Source organism: Mastacembelus armatus, chromosome 10 (assembly GCF_900324485.2).
Source record: "Mastacembelus armatus chromosome 10, fMasArm1.2, whole genome shotgun sequence".
Lineage (NCBI taxonomy): Eukaryota > Metazoa > Chordata > Actinopteri > Synbranchiformes > Mastacembelidae > Mastacembelus > Mastacembelus armatus.
Genome location: NC_046642.1, coordinates 11944503 through 11965917, shown reverse-complemented (window position 1 = coordinate 11965917; position 21415 = coordinate 11944503). Strand labels below are relative to the sequence as shown.

Here is a 21415-nt window from a genome sequence, read left to right as displayed (position 1 = left end):
ACAGCATTTACAGGATTACTCAAAATGGGCCATCTAACTTGTGTCTGTTCCCTTTTGATGTGTGCAGCAGCAGAAATACATCAAATGGCCTGCTGTTTTCCATCTGCTGTGGGGAGCAGATTATGGGTTTCAAACAAACACTGAGCTCCCAAACTGGGCAAGACTAATGAACATGGTGACATTTATGTTTCTCACTTTACACTCATGTTTTGTTCTGCTTATAAATAATAAAATAATATATATAATAAAAAATAAAAAAATTCTAGGAGGCAATTCTAACACCCACATCAGAGACCCTTATATCAAACCTATATTTAAATTGGTTGCAAAGAGGAACTTTACATATCGAAGCTTCTTTTCTAACTGCATCTAAATACCAAATGATTCATTATCTTGTTAACAAAGTCTTGTAGACCTTTTATGTCCTAAATGACACCCACACATTTAGTCTGAATCACATTTCTGCACTTAGCAACCTCACACTGCACTTAATAACTTGGATTTAAACAAAGCGAGAAACTTTGGAATTTAATCTTTGGCTTACATTCAGCTTGTGTTATTTAACAGCCACTGATTGTTTTACGATGATGTCACATTTCAAGTAAAATAAATGTGTTTAATGTTTATTTGCATAGTCCTGTATAATATCAATTTCCAACCCAGCCCAAGCTGTAAGGAAAGAAAAAAGAAATTATGACACATAAAGAAAATTGGTGAAGCTTTGACAGAGGTTTTTTCAAACTAGAGCTTCGGTGTGTGAAAAGAAACTCAACACTCACTTTGTATGGTTTTATTTATGGTCAGCTTCTTGAGTTTTCTTACCTCTTGACCCTCTTGCACCAGTGGGCAGAAGCACACACGCTGTCCAAGGTCTTTGGGACTGTGTTTGTGTGTGTGAGTGGGGGATATGGGCAGAGTCATCACCATTTTTTTTTTTAGGACCGGGACAGATCCTCTGAACATGCTGTGTTTACACCAGTTCAAATGCCAGAGTGCCATGATTCACTTTGACACAACAGGCTACTGAGAGAACGTATAAGGGAGGGGATCTGGGAGATATGTATGTGTATGTTGGCTAGTACATGTGTGTATTTATAAGTTGAGATGGGTCATAGAATGTAGCATCATATAAAGTTTATATAACATGCATTTCTCAATCAGTGTAGCACACACACACACACACACACACACACACACACACACACACACAGGTAACACGCATGCACTGTGCAGTCTCAATCTGGATACGAGAAAAATATTGTTAAAAGGGGCACCGAGAATTTCCCACATTCACATACACACATCACACACACACTCCCACAGCCTCCCCGAAGACGAAGTCTGCTCGGTGAGCTGGCTGCCTCCTCCATTTACCCTGCAGCCAAAAACAGTGTGAATGCATTATGTGTGCGCGCACACACCCGGGACCTTATCTGTCCCACAGACCCCCGCGGAGGCTACTAATGCCTGCCTGGTGAGCTGTCTGCCTCCCCCAACCATCACCGCAGCCAAGAAACTGTGTGTTTCCAGACGCGCAACGTACGCGCAGCGCTGCGCTCACAGCTTGGAGCTGCAGATGACCTTCCACAGAGCAGGTTTTGGTGAGTGTGTGTTCGCTTGGGAACAGATGATGTGCATCATGATGGACCTGGCCTTGACCCGTGTCATGAAGGGAGGACTCAGTAGTGAGTCTACCTCTGCCCTGGTACGGTTTATTCCACATGCACGAGACCTCCCGTCCCGTCCCACGTTCCCGCCCGCATGTGCTGCATCTCTCCAATCCGTTTGCAATGTGGTCCAACGATAATTAGGCCAAAATCTGTGACTTAATCAGATATTTATATAGTGTACTAGTTCACTGAGACAGTTCACAGCGTCCTCGGTTAAATCCTCCATGCAAAGGAATGTTAATTACGTATTTACAATAGAATCATTTTGAATTACACTACCATAACAAACATGACATTTTAAAACAACAACAGCAAATGTTTATGTACAGTATGTGCTGTCCCACTCAAATCTGTAAGTGGTATGTCATCTCTCCTGATGAAAAAAAAACTGTAACCAGTCCATATGTTGTGTTAAAATCACTTCTCTCCACCGCTGGGTTTTTCCTTTCATCTACATCTGTTGGTCTAAATTGTAGGCGGCTGCTCTTGGCTTCCATCCAAAATGGCCTACAGTAAATGAGGCTGATGATGTTTTTGGCTTTGATGCCAAATGAGTTTTCCTCCTCTCCTGTCCTCCTCCAAGCCCCCTGCGAGTGTACATGTGCCACAGTGGAACCGCACAAACACAAACAATCTCCTTAATAAGAAAGTAGTCATGCAATCAATATTCTTACTGTTTCACATTGTTAGTTTGCTCATCCCACCTCCGCCCTTCGTTAGCAGTCAGCTTCCTCCCACACTCTCTTGTCTTAAATCAGAGGAGTTTCTACACTGAGGAAAATAGGCCATTAATCTTTAAACAGTGGCAAAATTGAAACTTTCTTGACAGGAACCAAAATCAAACACGTCTAAAAACGTAATAAATTGTGGTTTGTGGTGCCATTAAATACCTAAACATAACAAGTGGTCGGCTAAAGCGCTTCTGAGAGTCAGAGCTGCGTTATGTTTTTTAGTTGAACAATGACAAAACCCTGTCACTGCCTTTCTTGTCGCTTCCTCCGGTGACTCCCCTCCTCCCTCCTCCTTCCTCCTCCTCCCGGGCTGACGTAGAAAGGATCCTCCGCTGCCTGCGGGGGTGGGCGAAGACTTGGCGCAGGTATAAACTGCCTGCCGGGGACTCCTGCACGTCACTGCCTGAAGCCGCAGCGACTCGGTCACCAGAGCTGAGCCTCAGCAGAGATAGCAGCAAGCAGGCACCTCCACGCCGCGCAGGCTAACTCGCTTTCAGCTTTGGTTCGAGATGCAGACTCGTTGGACCGTGAGGGGCTCCAGCGCCCGCAACTTTAAGAGTGAGTTGATCTTCTTCGTGCATATGCAGTTTGGGTGCGCAGAGGGCTTTTCGTTTTGCAAATGCATTTCTGTGATTTTTGTTTCCTTGTGCATTGCTGAAGATTTCTTGTGTTTTCACATTTAATCTTTATATATCCATGATATTCGTGGTAGCAGCGTTTTATTCTTGCGCAAACATGTTGAATTTATAGGCTTTTATTGTGCTTTTACTAATGAGCACCCAGTTAAATCTATATAGTGCTCTTCAGTTAGCGGTCTCACACACAGAGAGATGTTCCCTATAGAGAGAGAGAGAGAGAGACAGAAGTGTGCGCTCTGGGGAGAGTTTTGGGCATTGAGGTCTGGCAAGTCCAAAGTCTTTAGGAAATCCAAGGTGTCCTATTTATATGTGACTTCTTTTGCACCTCATCGCCTTGTATTTGCTTTGACTCTCCTCTAAAGTTTACCAAAACCCGTTTATCCAATCTCTTCATATCTCCTATAAGAGGTCCAGGCCTGAGAATTGCTTATATCTATATTAATCTGAAGGTTGCTCCTCATTGACATCGAGCGAGTCTGGAGTAAATAAGACTCTAGAAAGGTGTCCTGTTCTAGTCTCAGGTCCAGCGGTCCCTCAGCGTGCAGCGCAACTAATAGTCGGACTTGTTAAGAGGTCAGGAGGTGAGCCGCTGGAAAATCTTGCGCGTTGCAGATGAATGGGAACCTCATTATTATTTTATGTTTGTACTTTTCCCGCGGCAGCTACTTTTGTGCGCCGTCATCGGAGCCGTGCCAAGAAGCTGTGGCATTATTGATGAGAACAGAAAAAGATCCGGGTCTAGTTACTTGTTTAACGTGTGTCCGCTACGTGGCAAAGCTTTCAGCCCTTGCGTGTAGATGGTCAGACAACTAGGAAAGCAGGTTCATTTATTATTTTTTTATCTCTTAAAGGGCTGTGCTGTAGATTTTTGCTCCTATTCTAAATAGCTGAAATCCTATATGTAACTGTGCAACACCATCCACTGATAACTATGTAAAGTGATCAGGAGGACATGAATGGGTGAATGATTTGTGTAATGTAATCTGGCCGATTATATATTAACCTCTGGGGGAGTTCTGGGGACCATCAACAAGACATGGGTGACATGGGTGCTAGAAAGAATCACTGGCAACAGCTGCAGGTTTGACAGAGAGAAAGGCTGGTGCCAAAAGCTGAAATCAGCATCTCTGTCTTTTTTTTTTTTTTTTTTTTTTTGTGGTGTTTTTCTTCTCATGAGAACAAACCTCCTCTGTCTCCTCTAGGTGGACTGTCCCTGTGGCTGATTCTGTGGCTGGTGGTGATGAAGCCAGCTGGGGTAGCTCCATGCCCCAGGCTGTGTGTGTGTTACCCCACGCCCATGACAGTCAGCTGCCAGTCGCAGAACCTCACCATAGTGCCGGCCGGTGTGCCCTATGACTCTCAACGTGTTTTTCTGCAGAACAACCGCATTACAGAGCTTCGCGCAGACTCTTTTGGCTTTGAGACACAGGTGGGAATGATAAATGAATGTGCCATCAGTATTTTGAAATGCTCAGTGTTTGATTTGTCTTTAGCAACTCAATTTTTTTAACATTCTGTGTAGGTGCTTTGGCTGTATGGGAACAACATCACATGGATTGAAGCTGGAGCCTTCAGTAACCTCAGGGTGCTGGAGGAGCTGGATCTGGGTGACAACCCCTCGCTGCGGCACCTGGAAGGTGGAGCCTTCAGGGGCTTAGAGAAGCTGCAGAGCCTGCACATGCATCGCTGCAAGCTGGCTGCTCTCCCCCATGACCTCTTCCACAAGCTGTACAGTCTGCAGTTCCTCTACTTGCAGGTAAAGACAGCACGCACACACACACGCACACACACACACACACACACACACACACACACACACAGCTAAACACACTGCGTTCACAGATACATGTTTTGCAGTTATGCATAAGCTTGTACATGGTGCTAAACACACTTTTTTACTTTATTAGTTTGTACTTTAGTACAATATGAAAATTAGCTTGCAGATATTTTCCAGATATTGCCTGTATTTTAATTTTTTTGGTGAAAATTGTTGTCAGCTTTTTGGCAGCTCATAGTGAGAGCTCAGCCGTTGAAGTGTCCTCACATCCAGTCAGACAATAAGTGCATGCCAAGATGCCTTTTCAGGGAATGAAAAAATTCCACCCACACTCACTGTGACAAATAGGATGGTCCCCAAAGGCACATATATGGTAACTTCAGAGGAAGCGAGGGACTTTTTTTCTTCATATCACAGCAGAACATAATCACTGACTGAAACAGACATTTTGGACTCCACTGATTTCTACAATGGAAATTACAATAACACACACAGCCACACAACCTTAATTTCCCCCCACCCTTTTCTCCAGCACTAAATGTTTTGTTTTTTTTATTTTGACTTTGCTCCAGGAGAACCAGCTCCACTTTCTGCAGGACGACCTGTTCTCAGATCTGGTCAACCTCACTCATCTCTTCTTGCATGGAAACCGCATCCGTGCTCTCTCTGAGAATGTGTTCAGAGGCCTGGTCAACCTGGACCGCCTCCTTCTCCATGACAACCGCATCAGGCAGGTCAACCGTCGTGCTTTTCGTGACCTAGGCCGTCTGACCATCCTTTATCTGTTCAACAACTCCTTGGCCGAGCTGCCGGGCCAGACCATGAAAGATGTCCAGGGCATCCAGTTTCTCCGCCTCAATGGTAACCCCTGGTCCTGTGGGTGCGAGGCCCGTCCCCTCTGGGAATGGTTCCGCGAGGCCCGTATCTCCTCCTCTGAGCTTGTGTGCACCTCCCCATCCCAGCGCAGAGGCCAGGACCTCAGATTCCTCCGGGAGCTGGACTTCGCCCTCTGCCCTCTGCCTGATCCAGGTTCCCTGACTGGAACTACCACCACCACCTTTAGTACCAAGACCCGCTGGTGGTTCTCCAAAAACAAGCCTGCATCTTCATCCAAGGCCTTGTACCAGAAGAACACTGAGACGGTGAAAGCCTTCCCCTTTGCTGCCATCAAGCCCCAGTTCCTCCCCAAGACACCGGCAGAATCCTTCCCCTCCAAGTATGAACTCTCGGAGGATGAGGCTGCACTCCCCAAGCTGGACCCAGAAGAGTACTGGGCTAACTATGGCAATGAAGACTCTTCCATCCGCTGTTTTGATCTGGAGTGCCCTCCAGGCTATGACAACCCAGCTTTTTCCTCATCTTCCTCCTTACCCATCACCCCATCCATCCCCCACCTCCTCTCCCTCCTCATAGTCGCCTTCTCCCTCCAATTTCTTTTCAGGTGAACCCTCCTCTGCCCCACACCCTTTTTCTTCTCTGACTTCTCTCCCTGCTTTTTCCTACTCAAACAAAAACCTGGATCTTGATTCCTTTCAGTTACCTCCTCAAGGTGGGGGATGGGTACCACACTGATGCAGGAGACAGGTGAGGCAGCAGGGAGCAGGTTTAAAGACCAGATATATGTTGGGCTGATGTAGAGCAGGACAGGATTTCATTGTTGAAATAGCTGCTGCTTACCAGTAGAAGCTTTATAAAGAAGCGACCAACAGCTCAAAGGTGGAAACGTACGGCTCCATTATGAAAAGACTGAGACAGAAAACACAGACAGCTAGTGGGACCTCCAGATGTTTTTAGGTATCACAGCTGTAAACAACGCAGGCGTTGTGATTCACCAAAAGCTATTTTCTATTACAACTAGTGCTCACCATCTAATCACTGCAAACATTATCCCTTTCTAAGATATTTTTCATCTATAAAGTGGTGATTAATAAATGATATGGCACTGCCAGAAGTAGAAGAAAGAGGCAGATTAACAGATAATGGGAGGCTTGGGAGTGAACAGAAGAAAAAGAAAGAATTAAAGGGAAAAAGGTTTAGATATTCATTTAAAGGCAGAAAGGGATGAGAGCATCATTAGATCTGCAGCCAAGAGCAACTTTCCTTCACATTCAGAGTCTCACGTGATACTGGAGATGCCAGCAAACCACCACCACCACCCACACTTGTACATACCACACATCATCACTGTACATACACATATCACACTGCTCTGTATTTAAGACCAGCTTGATTTGTACTTTACTTTAAACACCACTTATTAAACAGTTTATGGTGTCAGAGGACAGAAAATTAGATTGCAAGTGAAAGGATCCTAACGTTTTCCAGTTTTGTCTCCTTTTCTCTTAGACAACCTAAAACATATTTCCAATTCCTCAATGAGATCAAACCTATCAGAGCTCACTTACAACATAAACCGAGAAATACATGCCCATTACCAAAAAAAAGACTTCTTTACACTCCAGATTCTATTTGTTTTAGTTTTTGTTGTGGTTGTGTGTGAAAGTGATTTGATGTTCAGAGGAGACCAGTTTGATCAGATCTCTTATTAAAACGAGTGCCTCTTTATGTGCGTGTTTAATCCCAAGTATGTGTCCACTGTCGGTCTGTCTGTCTAGATGTCTGAAATGACACTGAACATGGAGAAAACACTGGGGTTGAGTGTGACAGAACCTTTCATGCTGTTTGAAGCCACAGCTCCCAGTCCTGCTGACTCCAGTTACATTACACTTTGACTTTGCCTTTGTGTTGTTGCGTTGCGTTGCGTTGCAGTGTGTGTGTGTCTGTGTATGACTGAATGTTGAAAAAAAAACCCACTTTTTTTTTGCACTTCTCTTTCCCAAATAGACCGAACTGCATATTTTCATGGGAATGTGAATGAGTTTATCATTTTAAAACTCTTTGTGATTGGCTGCATTTATTTACTAAACACTTTTGGTAAATCCAAGGGCTTTGTCTGATTTCAGTGATAACTTTATGGTCTTGCAGACCATAAACTCACCACAATCAAACCCGTTTTACCTAAACTATCTGTCCTGTATCAAAGCTTTACTTTATGATGGATTCTGTCTGAATCCAGTGCTTGTTTTTCAGCAATGCCAATTCAACCTGATTGTGATCTGCATAAATCACACAGGCCTTGTCATCACCATATGTTAAATCTAAACCAACTTGTATCATGACTGTGAGTTTCTGCATAGAACATTAAAGATACTGTGACACTGTTAGACTCTGTATTTTTCAGTGGAGAAATGTATTAGGAAAGTGTTTTGCTTTATTAAAAAAATAAAGAAACAATCAAACAGAAGTAAGTGGGCGTTTCTTTGCTGTTGCACTGTCGTCTTTGTTCACTGGGGATTTAAAGGTAAACAGAAAATGGGCAAAAGTCAGCTGGCACACACACAAGAACAGATAGGAGACGTTTGCTTGGTGAAAATTTGTTTTTGAATATCAAAGCATGAAGTTGACTATTCTAGTGTTGCAACAATTAAGTTTGGATCAATAGACTGGCAAAAACTTGAGCAACAGTGTTTTCACTTTTCATACTAAGGCAAAATAAGGGACTTGAATGAATGCAGGCAGCAAAAATATCATTTTGACAATCTGATAAGAGGTGCTGGTCAGTTTGTGAAGAACAGTGTGAACAACAGTGTGAACAACAGTGTGAACAACAGTGTGAACAACAGTGTGCAAAGTGTGTGCAATCCATGTCACCGTATGAGTGTGTGGTGAAGGTCATAAATCTCAGCGTTCCCTTCATACCCCAGTCACTTTTTCTCACCATGTACAGAAGGCATCTATATCAGGGCCTGTTATACCGAGAGGTGGGCGAATGAGCTGTCAAGGCTTGTGTGTGTGTGTGTGTGTGTGTGTCCTGGTTCAAGATGTAGAGAGGGGAGGGCACTGGGGCATGATTCAGGGTTGGGGCAGAAATGGGAAGGTGCCAGGATGAAAATGTGACTCTGTGTCCCGGAATCAGCACACACCCCCTCAACAGATTAACTCTCACCATGATGATGATGATGATGATGATGCACACATGCATGTGTTTGCTAGTGCAAACACACATGCACTTAGATGTCCATGTGCAAATACACACACACACACACACACATACAGTAAAATTCCCAATTAAGTTTTTTTTTCACAAATTCTTCTTCACTCAGTTTTCTTTCTTCCTCAGTTCGTTTTTATTCTTCAAAAAACAAAACTGCCTCAGTCATAGTTTACAGTAGATAAAAAAATTAAAAAATTAGTTGTTATTTGATTTTCGTTTTAAAATGCTTTTTCGTGGGTCTAAAAGGGATAACCGATATAAAACATTGGTTTGATTTTCTCTCTCTGTGTAGGACAACAAAACACACACACAAAAAACAAAGAGGCAAAAACGAAAAAAAGCCAATTTTCAAATCCACAGACCGGGTGTTATCATTTCTTCTTCTTCTTCTTGTTCTTCTTGTTCTTCTTCTTCTTTCCGGTCGGAGAATTATCGCCACCGGCTGTTCTTTAATTATAATGATTCTTGCTTATGGGACGTCTTGGTAGAGCGAAGAAAGAGCATCTGCTTTTTAACTATATTCACTATCTTAGTTTAAAGTGACTGCATGCTAAGACTTACTAACCAAACAGAAAGAACTACTGAGCTTAATGAGAACATCATTAGAGTTGCAAGTATTTATTGAGAAAGTAGATGTTATACAGATACAGTATTTGGGCGACAGCCTAATAACATATCTATATATAACATATGTTGTAGGGGTGTGTTGTTGTTGTTGTTGTTGTTTTGTGTTCCTGCAGATTCAAACAAAACACTGGGCTGTGATTTTGTGATTTTATGTCAACAAACATACAGTGGAAATTAGAGCCACAGGAACCTACAGTGGTTGCACTGTCATGACCAATGCCTGTCCTTCACTGAGGTAGAAGAGGTAAAAGATAACAAATCTCCATCAAGAGCAAATATCTACTGCTGTCACAACCTATGTTTGAGGAAAGAGCTCAACATGTTTTATTCTCATCTAACATTGCCTTTTATTTTTGTCCCCAACTTGTTACTGCTACTATTCACAGAGCTCCCTCTTTTCACCCCAAAATAACTTAATCACTGTACCGAGTTTATATCTGATCACTAGGACTTAGAAGCAGAAGCAGATGAGTGTTTAAAGGAAACAAGGATAAACCAAAGACAAATCAAAGCCAAAAATACTGTATTACTGTTTTTACTCTTTAAAAATACTTTCAACCATGAGACACATATCAGTAGGTTTAGTATTTGTTGTTCTTCTTCTTTTCCTTTTGGCTGCTCCCTTCAGGGGTCACCACAGTGAATCATCTACCTCCAGTTAACCCTATCCTCTGTATCCTCCTCACCCACACCAACTATCCTCATGTCCTTCTTTACTACATCCAAGAACCTCCTCTTTGGTCTTCCTCTAGGCCTCCTTCCTGGCAGCTCTAACCTCAGCATCCTTTTACCAATGTATTCACTGTCCCTCCTCTGAACATGTCCAAACCATCTCAATCTGGCTTCCCTGGCTTTTTCTCCAAACCATCTAACATGAGCTGTCCCTCTGATCTACTCATTCCTGATCCTATCCATCCTCGTCACTCTCAGAGAGAACCTCAACATCTTCAGCTCTGCTACCTCCAGCTCTGCCTCCTGTCTTTGTCTCAGTGCCACTGTCTCTAAACCAGACAACATTGCTGGTCTCGCCAATGTCTTGTCCACCTTTCCTTTCATTCTTGCTGACACTCTTTTGTCACACATCACACCTGACACTTTCCTCCACCCGTTCCAACCTGCTTGCACACGTCTCTTCACTTCTTTTCCACACTCTCCGTTGCTCTGGACTGTTGACCCTAGGTACTTAAAATCCTCCACCTTCTTCACCTCTACTCCCTGTAACCTCACCGTTCTACTTGAGTCCCTCTCATTTACACACATGTACTCTGTTTTACTGCGGCTAACCTTCATTCCTCTCCTTTCCAGAGCAAACCTCCACCACTCTAGATTTTCCTCCACCTGCTCCCTGCTCTCACTACAGATGACAATGTCATCTGCAAACATCATGGTCCACGGAGATTCCTGTCTAACCTCATCTGTCAGCCTGTCCAGGTTTAGTATTTGTTCTGTTGTCCTTAATTTTGAAATGACATTTACCTATAACTTTTACATTACATGACATTTACACCTATATCAACATAATGAACAGATACATGCAGACAGTAATAATCATATTTCAAATTATATTTTCTAACATAGTAAAAATCTTATTTGAAAAGCCTGTGACAGTTCTGAGCTCGTGCTATGTAAAATAACTGTATGTACTGTTACTTTAACTTCCATTTTCACCGAATTGTGACGTTGGCAGTAGTGGCTAACTATGGATGTCCTCTCTCAGCTTTTCCTGCCTAGAGAAACTTACATCAAAGACTTGATGACCAATGTGATTACCCTGCCCATATTTTCACATTGTTCACTTATGGCAGAAGAGTAGGCGTACAGTATGCCTGACAGCAGCTGGGTGGTCATGGAATATGCTGATTTTCTGGTGCAGGAATGCAACCAGGCCATTAGCAAAAATAATTTCTCTCAAGTCCTCAGACTTTGATGATGTGTGCTTATCACACACTGTGCCCACTCATTCTCCCCCAACTATCTATCCTATTTTCTTGCCTCCGCCTTTCTTCCTCTCTTTTGTGTGCTTGTGTGCCTTTCATGTGCTGTCACTCAGTCTTTGTCTGAACCCCTATCACTCCGGTTCCTCTCTCTCCCTGTCACACAGTCTCCCCCACATGGTTATGCTTGTCTTGGCCAAATATGTGTTGGCTCGTACGTATTAGTTTGGGTGTCATCGCTGACGTTCACCTTCACACGTCTTATTTGCAGAGGACAAACCGAGACACCCTGACGTCAGGGGACCCGGGAAGAAAAGGAAGAGGAAGAGAGAGAGGGATGAAATGAACTCATTCACTGCTGCTGTTCAACCTCAGAAAAAAATAAACAGAATATAAAACTTGTCTTTTCTTGAAATTATAGAAAGAACAACTATAGCCTGACAAGGTACAGCAGTCAGTGTGACAACTGACCTATCACATTCATAATTGATGAGCATAATTTTCAGCACTATTGCACTGACCAGCTCCCTTTGTCCAACACATGGAAACATGAGCCTCTAGAGCAGTGAACCCCTGCTGTGGAAAACAAAAAACTGTGAGCCCCCAGGAGCCCTTTGCTTGTGTGTGTTACTGGGTAAACTGCTCCATAAAAGGCAAAAAGGACATCAGTGGAAAATCTTTAAACAAGGACTTTAGAAGAAGAAACTGAGATTGCTTTTCCTTGCTTTTGCTTTTACTTCAGAAGCAAAGTAGGGGATTCTGGCTCAACTTCATCTAATACCAATGTGAATGTGTCAGGTTGAAAACCCCAGCAACGCGTAAAAGTACAACTGACCAGTAAAATTTTTCTTTATACTGTAAGCACTGCTGGGGTTTTTTAATCTTTATTGCTTTCATCTAATACAATTGTATTTCATGCAACGGCATTTGAATTGGATTCTGTAGGCTGATGCATGATGGCCACTGTAGTGAACACATTTGTGTAATTTCGTTGGCTCTCACAAGAACAATCTTGGACACTGGAGTGTTTGGCTGCACAGATACTTGGTTGGCATGAGGTGACTGCCTATGGTATTTAGAAGATCTGTTTGTTAATCCATTGTAAACCACAAATATACAGCAAATTGCCTTTGAATAGCTGTCCACTTCAGTGACCACTATGCACTGAAAAAGCAAGTCACCTTAAAATTTCTACTATATGTTTTTAGAATCATTTAAAGACTTATAAACATGAGTTGCTCTGACTTGAAGTACAATCAAGATTGTGAGTATGATTTGAGTATAGTTGTTGCTTGAACTTAATATCAACACTGGTTAAGTCAGTTGGTTTTACATTACAATAAGTGACATGACTTTAAGCAACTTTTTCACATTTAGTACAGTTTAGTTAGATGTTCAAGGCAGCAAGGGAACTGATCAGTCAGGTTGACTGGCTTTCAATGTTTCATAGTGTAAAGTAACAAAGTGTGTGATAGATTTGCAGCAGGATTATCAAAGAATTAAAAACATCAAGACACACACACTTTTCAGCCGGAGAGCAAATCAAGAATAAACTGCAGTATCTGAGCAATGACCTAATTCTATGAATGAAAAATCTGTTGTTGCTCCTCTGCTTGCTCACACAGAAATATCTGCGTGCATGCATGAATGTTTGTGCAGTAATCTCTGATCTTTGGATTACACATTATGAAGTAAAGAGGCAGCCAGGAGCTCTGAGCATCCTGTCTTGAGTCAGTTTGAAGTAAAAGAGGAGAGTAGGGTGAAGACAGGGCACATCTGTTCAACGGTCTGTCCGCTCCTCTGATGGTTTACGCACACAGCTAATAATACATTGCAACAGACTGCAAAGACAGATTGGGATATAAAGAGATTTGATGTGTCTTTGTGTCTGGACTATTTCAGAAAGAGAGACACAGTGACTGAAAGGTTTAATCATATGGCAATGTCAATGAAAGTTAAAGAGACTGCACGGCCTAGTTGAAGTGTGGGACTTTTTTGTTAACAAGAGAACAAAAGGACAGCTATTAGATGGATGCTAGTGAGTCAGTCACACCGCCTCGCTCTGGGAGGTTGTATATTCCTTATTTGTTGGCACAGACGCAATTTGTGACGTCCCTTGTTTGAGTGCCCAAAAATGTGACTGCCACATCCACTGTGAAAGACACATGGACTCTGTGTTGCTATTCCGGTAACACCATATTTGCTCTTGATTTTGGAATATTCAAACACATCCGTCTGTTGCTCTGCAGGGTTTTCTCTCACTTTCATTTTGTTTGTTTTGGATGCTGTCTTTCAGCTATCCCTCAGGAGCCTACATTTGGGATTATACAAACAATTAGAGAATGTGGGAACACAACTTTGGAACATGCATTCATCTATCCCACTATTTATAAAGGATATTGCACAGAGTTTTTGTAGGAAATGCCAGAAGGGGAGTTGATCTCAAAGTGTATTTAAGTTTTAACTGGATGTGGTGATGCAAACAGGAGACCAGAAAAAGTCTGTCACACATATCTTTTATATCTAAATTTGTTTAAAAAAAAGCCTAAAATGTGTTACTTTGCATGTGACGTTTTATGTCAGTAAATAAATTATGATACCATTACTGCAAACAAAATAAAAAACATACACAAAGCAATTGTTGGCCTTTATCTCAAGCTCCTTTGTCACACTTATCCTACACTTCAACCTGCAGATGCATCATCAGCTGATTGTGTTGGCATCATGATGGAACAGCAACTGGTGATTTGCCAACTGTGGACCAAGAAAGACTTCTTTTAAATCTGCCCTGGCTGTAAAAGTAGATGCAGATTCTCTGGTGAAGTACACAAAATGGTTCTAACAAGTTACAAAATTTTGAAGTAGCCTATGAGAGGTATTATATAGTATTTTACAAAAATATAGTTAGAGACAATGACCAAATTAGTTTTCTAAAGCTGTGAAAGTTGTGGTTACATTGCGCAAGCCCAGTCTAGGATTTTATTATCCTTTTGATGCCAATTGGCCTGATTGACACGACAATACAGGACAAAACAAAACAGAATACACTGTAATCTAAGAATAAGATTTCTGGAAACTCTAGAAAACACGTTAATGACCTGTTTTTGAGTTTTATTGCTTTGTCTTCTCTTATGTTTTTATTGCTTTGTCAAGTGTTGTTGTGCTTTACTTCTCAGGGGTACCGCAGTTCGTGATAAATATATAGCATAGTCAGATTTTTAATATATCTTTTAAGTACTACCAAAAATGTCCTTCATGAAGTGTTGACATAATGGTTTCGTCTGTCTCACTGAAACCCCCCTTCAACCCAAAATAATGGTACACTCGACGACGTTCGCGCGAAATATTTATAACTGCAATGGCGTCCAAAGCAGGTGAGTGTTTATCTGTGTATTTACTGTGACCTGTGCAATTTAGCTACACCACAGAGACATTATATAACATATAAAATGTTTTAACACTAATGACAAAGAACGGCCATCACTTAGTTTATGGTTATATGTATAACAACTGATAGATAGCTTAACGTTTGGTCCATAGGGCCTAACGCTACGTTTGTTGGTGTTACAGCTTCTGACTTCTGATTAACTAACAGCTAATTGGTCATTGATGAAAACTTAGTTTGTGTTAACATGATACAAACAAACGCAACGTGTCCTCAGGTCGTCGAGGGACGAAGCGCAAAGCAGAGGTTCAAGCAGAAGAGGAGAAACCATCTGTGAAAGAGAAAAAGCAGCGAGGAGAGGAGGAAAACAAACAGGAAGGCCAAAGGGTGGTCATTGAACACTGGTGAGTAAGTTACTTCTATCACACTATAATCATTGGAAAATACTCCAGTATGTACAGCTAACTATTATCACAAGTAATGGTCTCGCATTAAAAGTTTAATGTTACTAAGATGTGCTTAACATAAAGTTGAATTGGAATGAAAGACCTGTTTTATTGATTTATTATAACTAGTTATACTGTAAACAAATATCTAAAAAGCAGTTAACTTTAAGTACTATCATACATTTTACAAATATTCCCCTGCAATATTAATAAGTGTAAAAATGAAATACTGGTAAGTGTAAGTAATCCCAAGTTACGCTTGAATAAATAAAAGTTGAGTAAATGTTTGTAGTTATCTTTATATATCCGTACTGCTGGATGCCTTGGTTTCTGCAGATGGTTGATCTGTTGTTTCTGGCAGTAAAAGCTGACGAGTGTACGGGCGTAATGCCGAGGAGGTGAAATCTGCCCTCCTGGCTGCCCATCCTGAACTGACTGTGGTCCTCAATCCTGAGAAGCCTCGCCGGAACAGCTTCGAGATCACCCTGCTGGATGGAGACAAAGGTGAGAAGGATGAAAAGGGGAAATCCAAAAATAACTCTGCCATTTGGCATCCCCAGGGGACCTGCCACATTCTCAGCAAAAGTTATTTTCTCAGTTTTGGACTTCATTTACAGTGGCTATTAAAATAGTCCTATCATTCCACTCCAACTAGATTTCATCAATGGTGCATATATTCGTGTTTTGAATTTGTGTTTAGGGATACCCCAACATAAGTTAAACAATTCTTTGCTAATCTTTGACTAAAGCCAGCACAAGATTTCATTCGACCCTCAATTTTAATAGGTTTCATGTCAGCTGAGGGTCTGAAGAATTGTTTTTAAGGAGGCAAAGAGAGTAAACATCTTGCGTTCTTGTAGATTGATGATCTCTTCTGCCTCATTAAACCCTCTTTGCAAAGGAGTCTATCAAGAGTCATCCACAGAAAAGAACGTGCTAACACATGGTATCCTCTTGTTTAATTGGACATGTATATTGTGTTAATATGTAACTGTTAATATGTGTGATTTCTAATATGTATAATAATAATTTTGCTCTAAAATAAAGAGGTTGATTCACCAGTTTATCTGTACTTTATAAAAATCCTAATATTCATTTGAGATCAGAGTCAACATATCTTAAAATGTCTTGATAGCATTTAATTGTAAGTTGTGAGGTTTATTGCTTATTCTCTGTATTGTTCCTGTGCAAATGACACTGTCCTTGTCTCGTCTCTTAAGAAACATCTCTGTGGACTGGAATAAAGAAGGGTCCGCCCCGTAAACTGAAGTTTCCTCAGCCTGACATAGTAGTTGCTGCTCTACAGAAGGCTCTGAAGGTTCAATAGACACATAGAGTGAAGGTTTGTAATTTCAAAGCGTTTTAGTAATAAAATATGTTCACTAATCGCTCATGTACATTTCCTTTTTTTTCCCTTCCTAGAGCCATGTGTCATAACCTAAACTTAGATCTCATGTGATAACAGTTACAGTCAGCAGCCTGTATGTTGGTCAAGCTTATGAGACACTGTCAACATCCAGCATTTACACTTTCACTGGCAGACAGATTGGTGTAGACCTCTCTATATAATGCAGTTCTATTTCTGAAATAGAAATATGTGGTATTTATGCTTTTTGTGTATGTATAAATCCATAGTTTAGTTTTGTCATTGAATTCAAATTGTGCAATTGCGGAATTAGCTTTTAATAAACCACATGCCAATAGTTATGTCAAATGTACTTTAGCATTGTAATTTTCACAAGTGTCTGTGCTGCTGCTGGTTGGCCTCATAGGTGTTTGCGAGTGGATTTTTTTTTTTTTATATATATTTTTGAGTTTCACCATCAATTCTTGTCTTACATGTAGCCACAAGCTCAGCAGATATGGCCTGTGGAAGCAGAATGATGAGGAGTGATGAAGGAGATGTTCTCAGTCCCTCTTCTGATGAGCCCAGCTTCAGCAGTTCCTGTCTTCTGGGTACATGGTGACACCTAGTGGAGAGTATCAGAGCCAACGCATTTCATTTCAGTCTTGCTTTTCCTTTTTTTGTATATCTCTGATCATTGTGCTTTTATACATTTTTCTGTTTAATAAAGTTTTTCTCGTTCCTTAATTGTGTGGGTCTCAATCCTTTATAGACATCTTAATTTTTGTAACTACATTAACCAAATCAGTATTAAAATTTTGGCGACATCACAATTTGGGGTAATCATATAAGCAAGTGAGAAAAGCTAAACTCTTGGGTATGTCCTGGTTTAAACATTGTATCTAACATGAGCAAAGCAATAACTACAATTATCATGGTCCATAATGGTTTTTCTAATCGAGTGACAAGTGACAGACACAAATATATTTTTTTATTGAGGTTGAAAATGTAACTAAGTAAAAAAGTCTTTTTGTACTAAAATATATTCACGTCCAATGTTTTCGCTCAGGCTCAGACTTTTTCCACCTAACTGAATGTAGTTGCTACGGATGTGACCTCATCATTCCGCGACTAGCTGCAGTGTCGGTTCCTCATGAGCTGATCATCTTTGATTCAAAAAGAAGCCTTGAATCTAGTCCAGTACTATGTATTAAGAATAATAAACCCGTATAGATTTACACCGAAGAGTGGGAGTAGTTTTCTTGCATTTGGGACCATTGTAGACAGACAATCCGACTTCGATCCGTAAAAAAGTCCTGGTAAGTTATCTTCGGCTTGCTAACTGTTAGCTGCTTGTTGTTTGGCTGCAATTGACTGTTAGCTGCTTGTTGTTTGGCTGCAATTGACTGGTGATCTCATTTATTTCGTTATTTCTTCTGAAACTTGAGTAGTCTCTAGGATTCATGGTACTTGGCAGTGGTAATGAATTAATGCTTTCATATTTCTAGCTGTGTGGGTCTTGTAGTCCGTTTTCGTTTTTATATATATTATTTTCAAATACCAAATTAAAAAATGAGGAGTCCAGGAACTACAGCGTCTCTCTCAATTTGTGGCCTTCAGCCAGAATTAGTTGATAGATCAATGTCCAGTTTATGCAAAAGATTGGGTGAATTTTATATATATATATATATATATATATATATAAATATAAATAAAATGAACAGTTATCGTAAGTTGATTTACCTAAACTTTTATATACAACTATATGTATCTAGCCCTTCTTTATTCCAGTCTAACCCTTAACTTCTCCAGTCAGTCATGGCAACAGAGGGTGTGGAGAAGCTAAGCGAGGATGCTCCAGCAGCTGGAAAGGTCAGCACCAGGTTTGACCTGGAGAAGGAGACAGAACTTCGTTTTGAGGTGGAGGCAGGGGAGGCAGCAGAGCAGGTTGAAATGGAGCTCCTCACAGGAATGGCTGAGGTGTTTGGCTCAGAGCTGAATCGCAACAAGAAGTACACATTTGGACCAGGATCCAAGATTGCAGTTTTCACCTGGCAAGGCTGTAGTGTGAATCTTTATGGGAAGCCAGAGGTAAGCAACTGGAGGACAGTCTATGCAAATGTAAAATGAGTTTTTGTTCGAGTTGTGCTCTGAATCCCATAATGTTTTAATTTACTGGCAGGATATAGTTTGATAGTTGACTCTTTGTGGTGTTGTGAGCTTATTAAGTGACATTTAATGAATAAGAGGTCAAATAATCTCCATTTCTCCTTCACGCCCCACAGGTGGCTTATGTGTCCAAGGACACTCCCATGCTGCTCTACCTGAACACACATGCTGCCCTGGAACAGATGAGAAAACAAGCAGAGCGGGACAATGAGAGGGGCCCGAGGGTAAGTTTGGATAAAGAACTCAGAGGTTTTTATATCATTGTCAAATCCCTGTAAATGTATTTTGCATTGATACTGAATAATGAATCGTGCCTCAGGTGATGGTGGTGGGACCCACAGATGTGGGGAAGTCAACAGTGTGCCGTCTGCTTTTGAGCTACGCTGTAAGAGTCGGCAGGAGGCCAACACTGGTAGAACTGGATGTCGGACAGAGTGGGGTGAGATCAACATGAGTCATCATAAAAAAACATCTGTTTTAAACATTCATAAAGCTTCTCCTCTTTACTACAGAGTGTTAGAGTTTTATCTTTTGCTTTCTGTTCTCAGGTTAACAGGCTTTAATTGAACATTTATTATACAGTTCCTGTCAGAATCCAGTGTAAAGAACAGTTTGCTCCCTCAGGTGTCTGTACCTGGGACAGTGTCAGCACTGTGCATTGAGCGTCCAGCAGATGTGGAGGAGGGTTTCTCAGTCCAGGCTCCTTTAGTCTACCACTTTGGATCTACCACTCCAGGAACTAATATCAAACTTTACAACAAGGTGAGAAGGCAGATGGTTGACAATTTGTAACATAACAGTATGAAAAAAAAAACAAAAACCCCACAGCAGAACGACAAATGCATTCTGTGTTATCCTCAGTTATTTGCTTTTCTCTGCCCACTTTAATCTGTTCTTGTTTCATAATGTGTAGCTGACGTCATGCCTGGCCGAGGTGTTTTCTCAGCGCTGTGAAGTTAACAGGAAGGCCAGTGTGGGAGGCTGCATCATCAACACCTGTGGCTGGGTGAAAGGCTCTGGGTACCAGGCACTGGTCCATTGCGCCTCTGCCTTCCAGGTGGATGTGGTCCTGGTGCTGGACCATGAGAGGCTTTATAATGAACTCAAACGAGATCTCCCTCACTTTGTGCGTGTTGTCCTCCTACCCAAGTCAGGTGGGGTGGTGGAACGCTCCAAGGAGTGCCGGCGGGAGGCCAGGGATGAGAAGATCCGCGAATATTTTTATGGTTTCCGTGGACTGTCCTTCTATCCTTTTTCTTTTGAAGTGCGTTTCTCAGAGGTCCGCATTTACAAGATCGGGGCACCATCCATCCCAGACTCTTGCTTGCCACTGGGAATGTCTCAGGATGACACACAGCTAAAACTGGTGCCTGTGACACCAGGGCGAGATCTCACGTATCACGTGTTGAGTGTCAGCAGTGCTGAAGATGGAGATGAAGGTGCTAGAAAGGGTATAGTCGAGAGCCCTGTGTGTGGCTTTATTGTTGTGACATTTGTGGACACGCAAGCACAGGTGATGAAAGTGCTGTCCCCAGCACCTAGACCACTACCCAGACACACTCTGCTTATCATGGACATCCGCTTCATGGACATGAAATAAAGTAGTGCTTTTGGGGGAGAGGACTTGGTCATAAAGGAAGTGGGGATTTTATGGGGATAAGTTCTTTTTGTAAGAATTTTATACACAAGGAGATTGATTTTGTTTTCTAGAATTCTTTTATGAGCTTTCTAAGGACTACCATGAGCTAAATCTTAGTTTAGATATTGGTACTGAAAATTATACCCCATTTAATAGACTGTACTAATGTTTGGGCAGTTTCTGGAAAGGTTGTCTTATCAGAGAAGGAATTCTTGATAATCTGTTTTATAAATGTTTTTTTCTCTTGGATAATAAATTTTTTAATGTAAAACATTCTGTGTTTGGTTATGCTAAATTCCATGGTTGGGATATTTTTCTATTATTTGTGTGCACTATGCATCAGTTCACATTTATTTGCATATGTCCATTTTCACTAATTCACCAGTACAGTGATACAAATTTAGTCTTTTTCTACATATTTTTCTTTTGAGCAATTATAATTGTTTTTACTAATGTCTGTTTCATTGAAAAATCATAAACAGGTATTTCTGTCCACATTTTCATACTTTGCTATCGCTCCAAATATTTTCTTTAACTCAGCAGGACGTGGCATTGACGTAGGTGGGTATGTTGTGGGGGGTTTAAACTGACCATCTGTGAATCTGTGAAGAAAATGTCTTAAAGAAATAGAAGTTTAACCAAACAGTAACTTTTATTCATGTCATTAATGTTACATGGTAATGAATTTTGTGTTTAAACAGACAAAAATTAATGTAAATCATCTTTTCAGAAACCTTTAAAAGACATGCTGGAGGAAGAATCTGATTTAATGCCAGCTCTTAGTCTAAGATATATTTTTTATTTTTTTAATGTTTAAATTGTATTGCATAGTTGTATTGTTTTTTTTCATTTGTGAGCTATAAATAAAAATTATTTCTGTATTACTTTAAGACGACAATTGATTTAGTAATAAAAATGTTAAAAACTATCATTGCATGGTGATCGTTGAGCCACGCCCCCTCTGGCTCTGATTGGCTGCTCAGCCCACCTGAGGACGGGG

General features: G+C 41.2%; 3 protein-coding genes across 5 annotated transcripts; all 3 read left to right on the top strand.

The window, feature by feature from the left end:
- The first annotated feature begins 2815 nt into the window (after positions 1-2815).
- rtn4rl2b (reticulon 4 receptor-like 2b) lies at positions 2816-7756 on the top strand. Its single transcript, XM_026330433.1, has 4 exons — positions 2816-2959; positions 4242-4468; positions 4562-4795; positions 5389-7756. Exons 1-4 carry the CDS (start codon positions 2911-2913, stop codon positions 6259-6261), a joined length of 1383 nt encoding a protein of 460 aa, XP_026186218.1. The 5' UTR covers positions 2816-2910; the 3' UTR covers positions 6262-7756.
- Positions 7757-14765: 7009 nt separating this feature from the next.
- selenoh (selenoprotein H) lies at positions 14766-17354 on the top strand. Its single transcript, XM_026330531.1, has 5 exons — positions 14766-14805; positions 15094-15220; positions 15624-15766; positions 16483-16604; positions 17108-17354. The coding sequence occupies exons 1-4, from the start codon at positions 14790-14792 to the stop codon at positions 16587-16589; spliced, it is 393 nt and encodes a 130-aa protein (XP_026186316.1). The 5' UTR covers positions 14766-14789; the 3' UTR covers positions 16590-16604; positions 17108-17354.
- A 389-nt stretch (positions 17355-17743) lies between these two features.
- Positions 17744-21343, top strand: clp1 (cleavage factor polyribonucleotide kinase subunit 1). Of its 3 annotated transcripts, none has more exons than XM_026329862.1 (6): positions 17744-17926; positions 18424-18698; positions 18893-19000; positions 19096-19215; positions 19401-19538; positions 19690-21343. In XM_026329862.1, the coding sequence occupies exons 2-6, from the start codon at positions 18426-18428 to the stop codon at positions 20374-20376; spliced, it is 1326 nt and encodes a 441-aa protein (XP_026185647.1). In that variant the 5' UTR covers positions 17744-17926; positions 18424-18425; the 3' UTR covers positions 20377-21343. The 3 variants fall into 3 exon arrangements, with proteins under 3 accessions (XP_026185647.1, XP_026185645.1, XP_026185646.1); XM_026329860.1 differs by having other exon boundaries at positions 18420-18698; XM_026329861.1 differs by having other exon boundaries at positions 18399-18698.
- Positions 21344-21415: the final 72 nt, after the last annotated feature.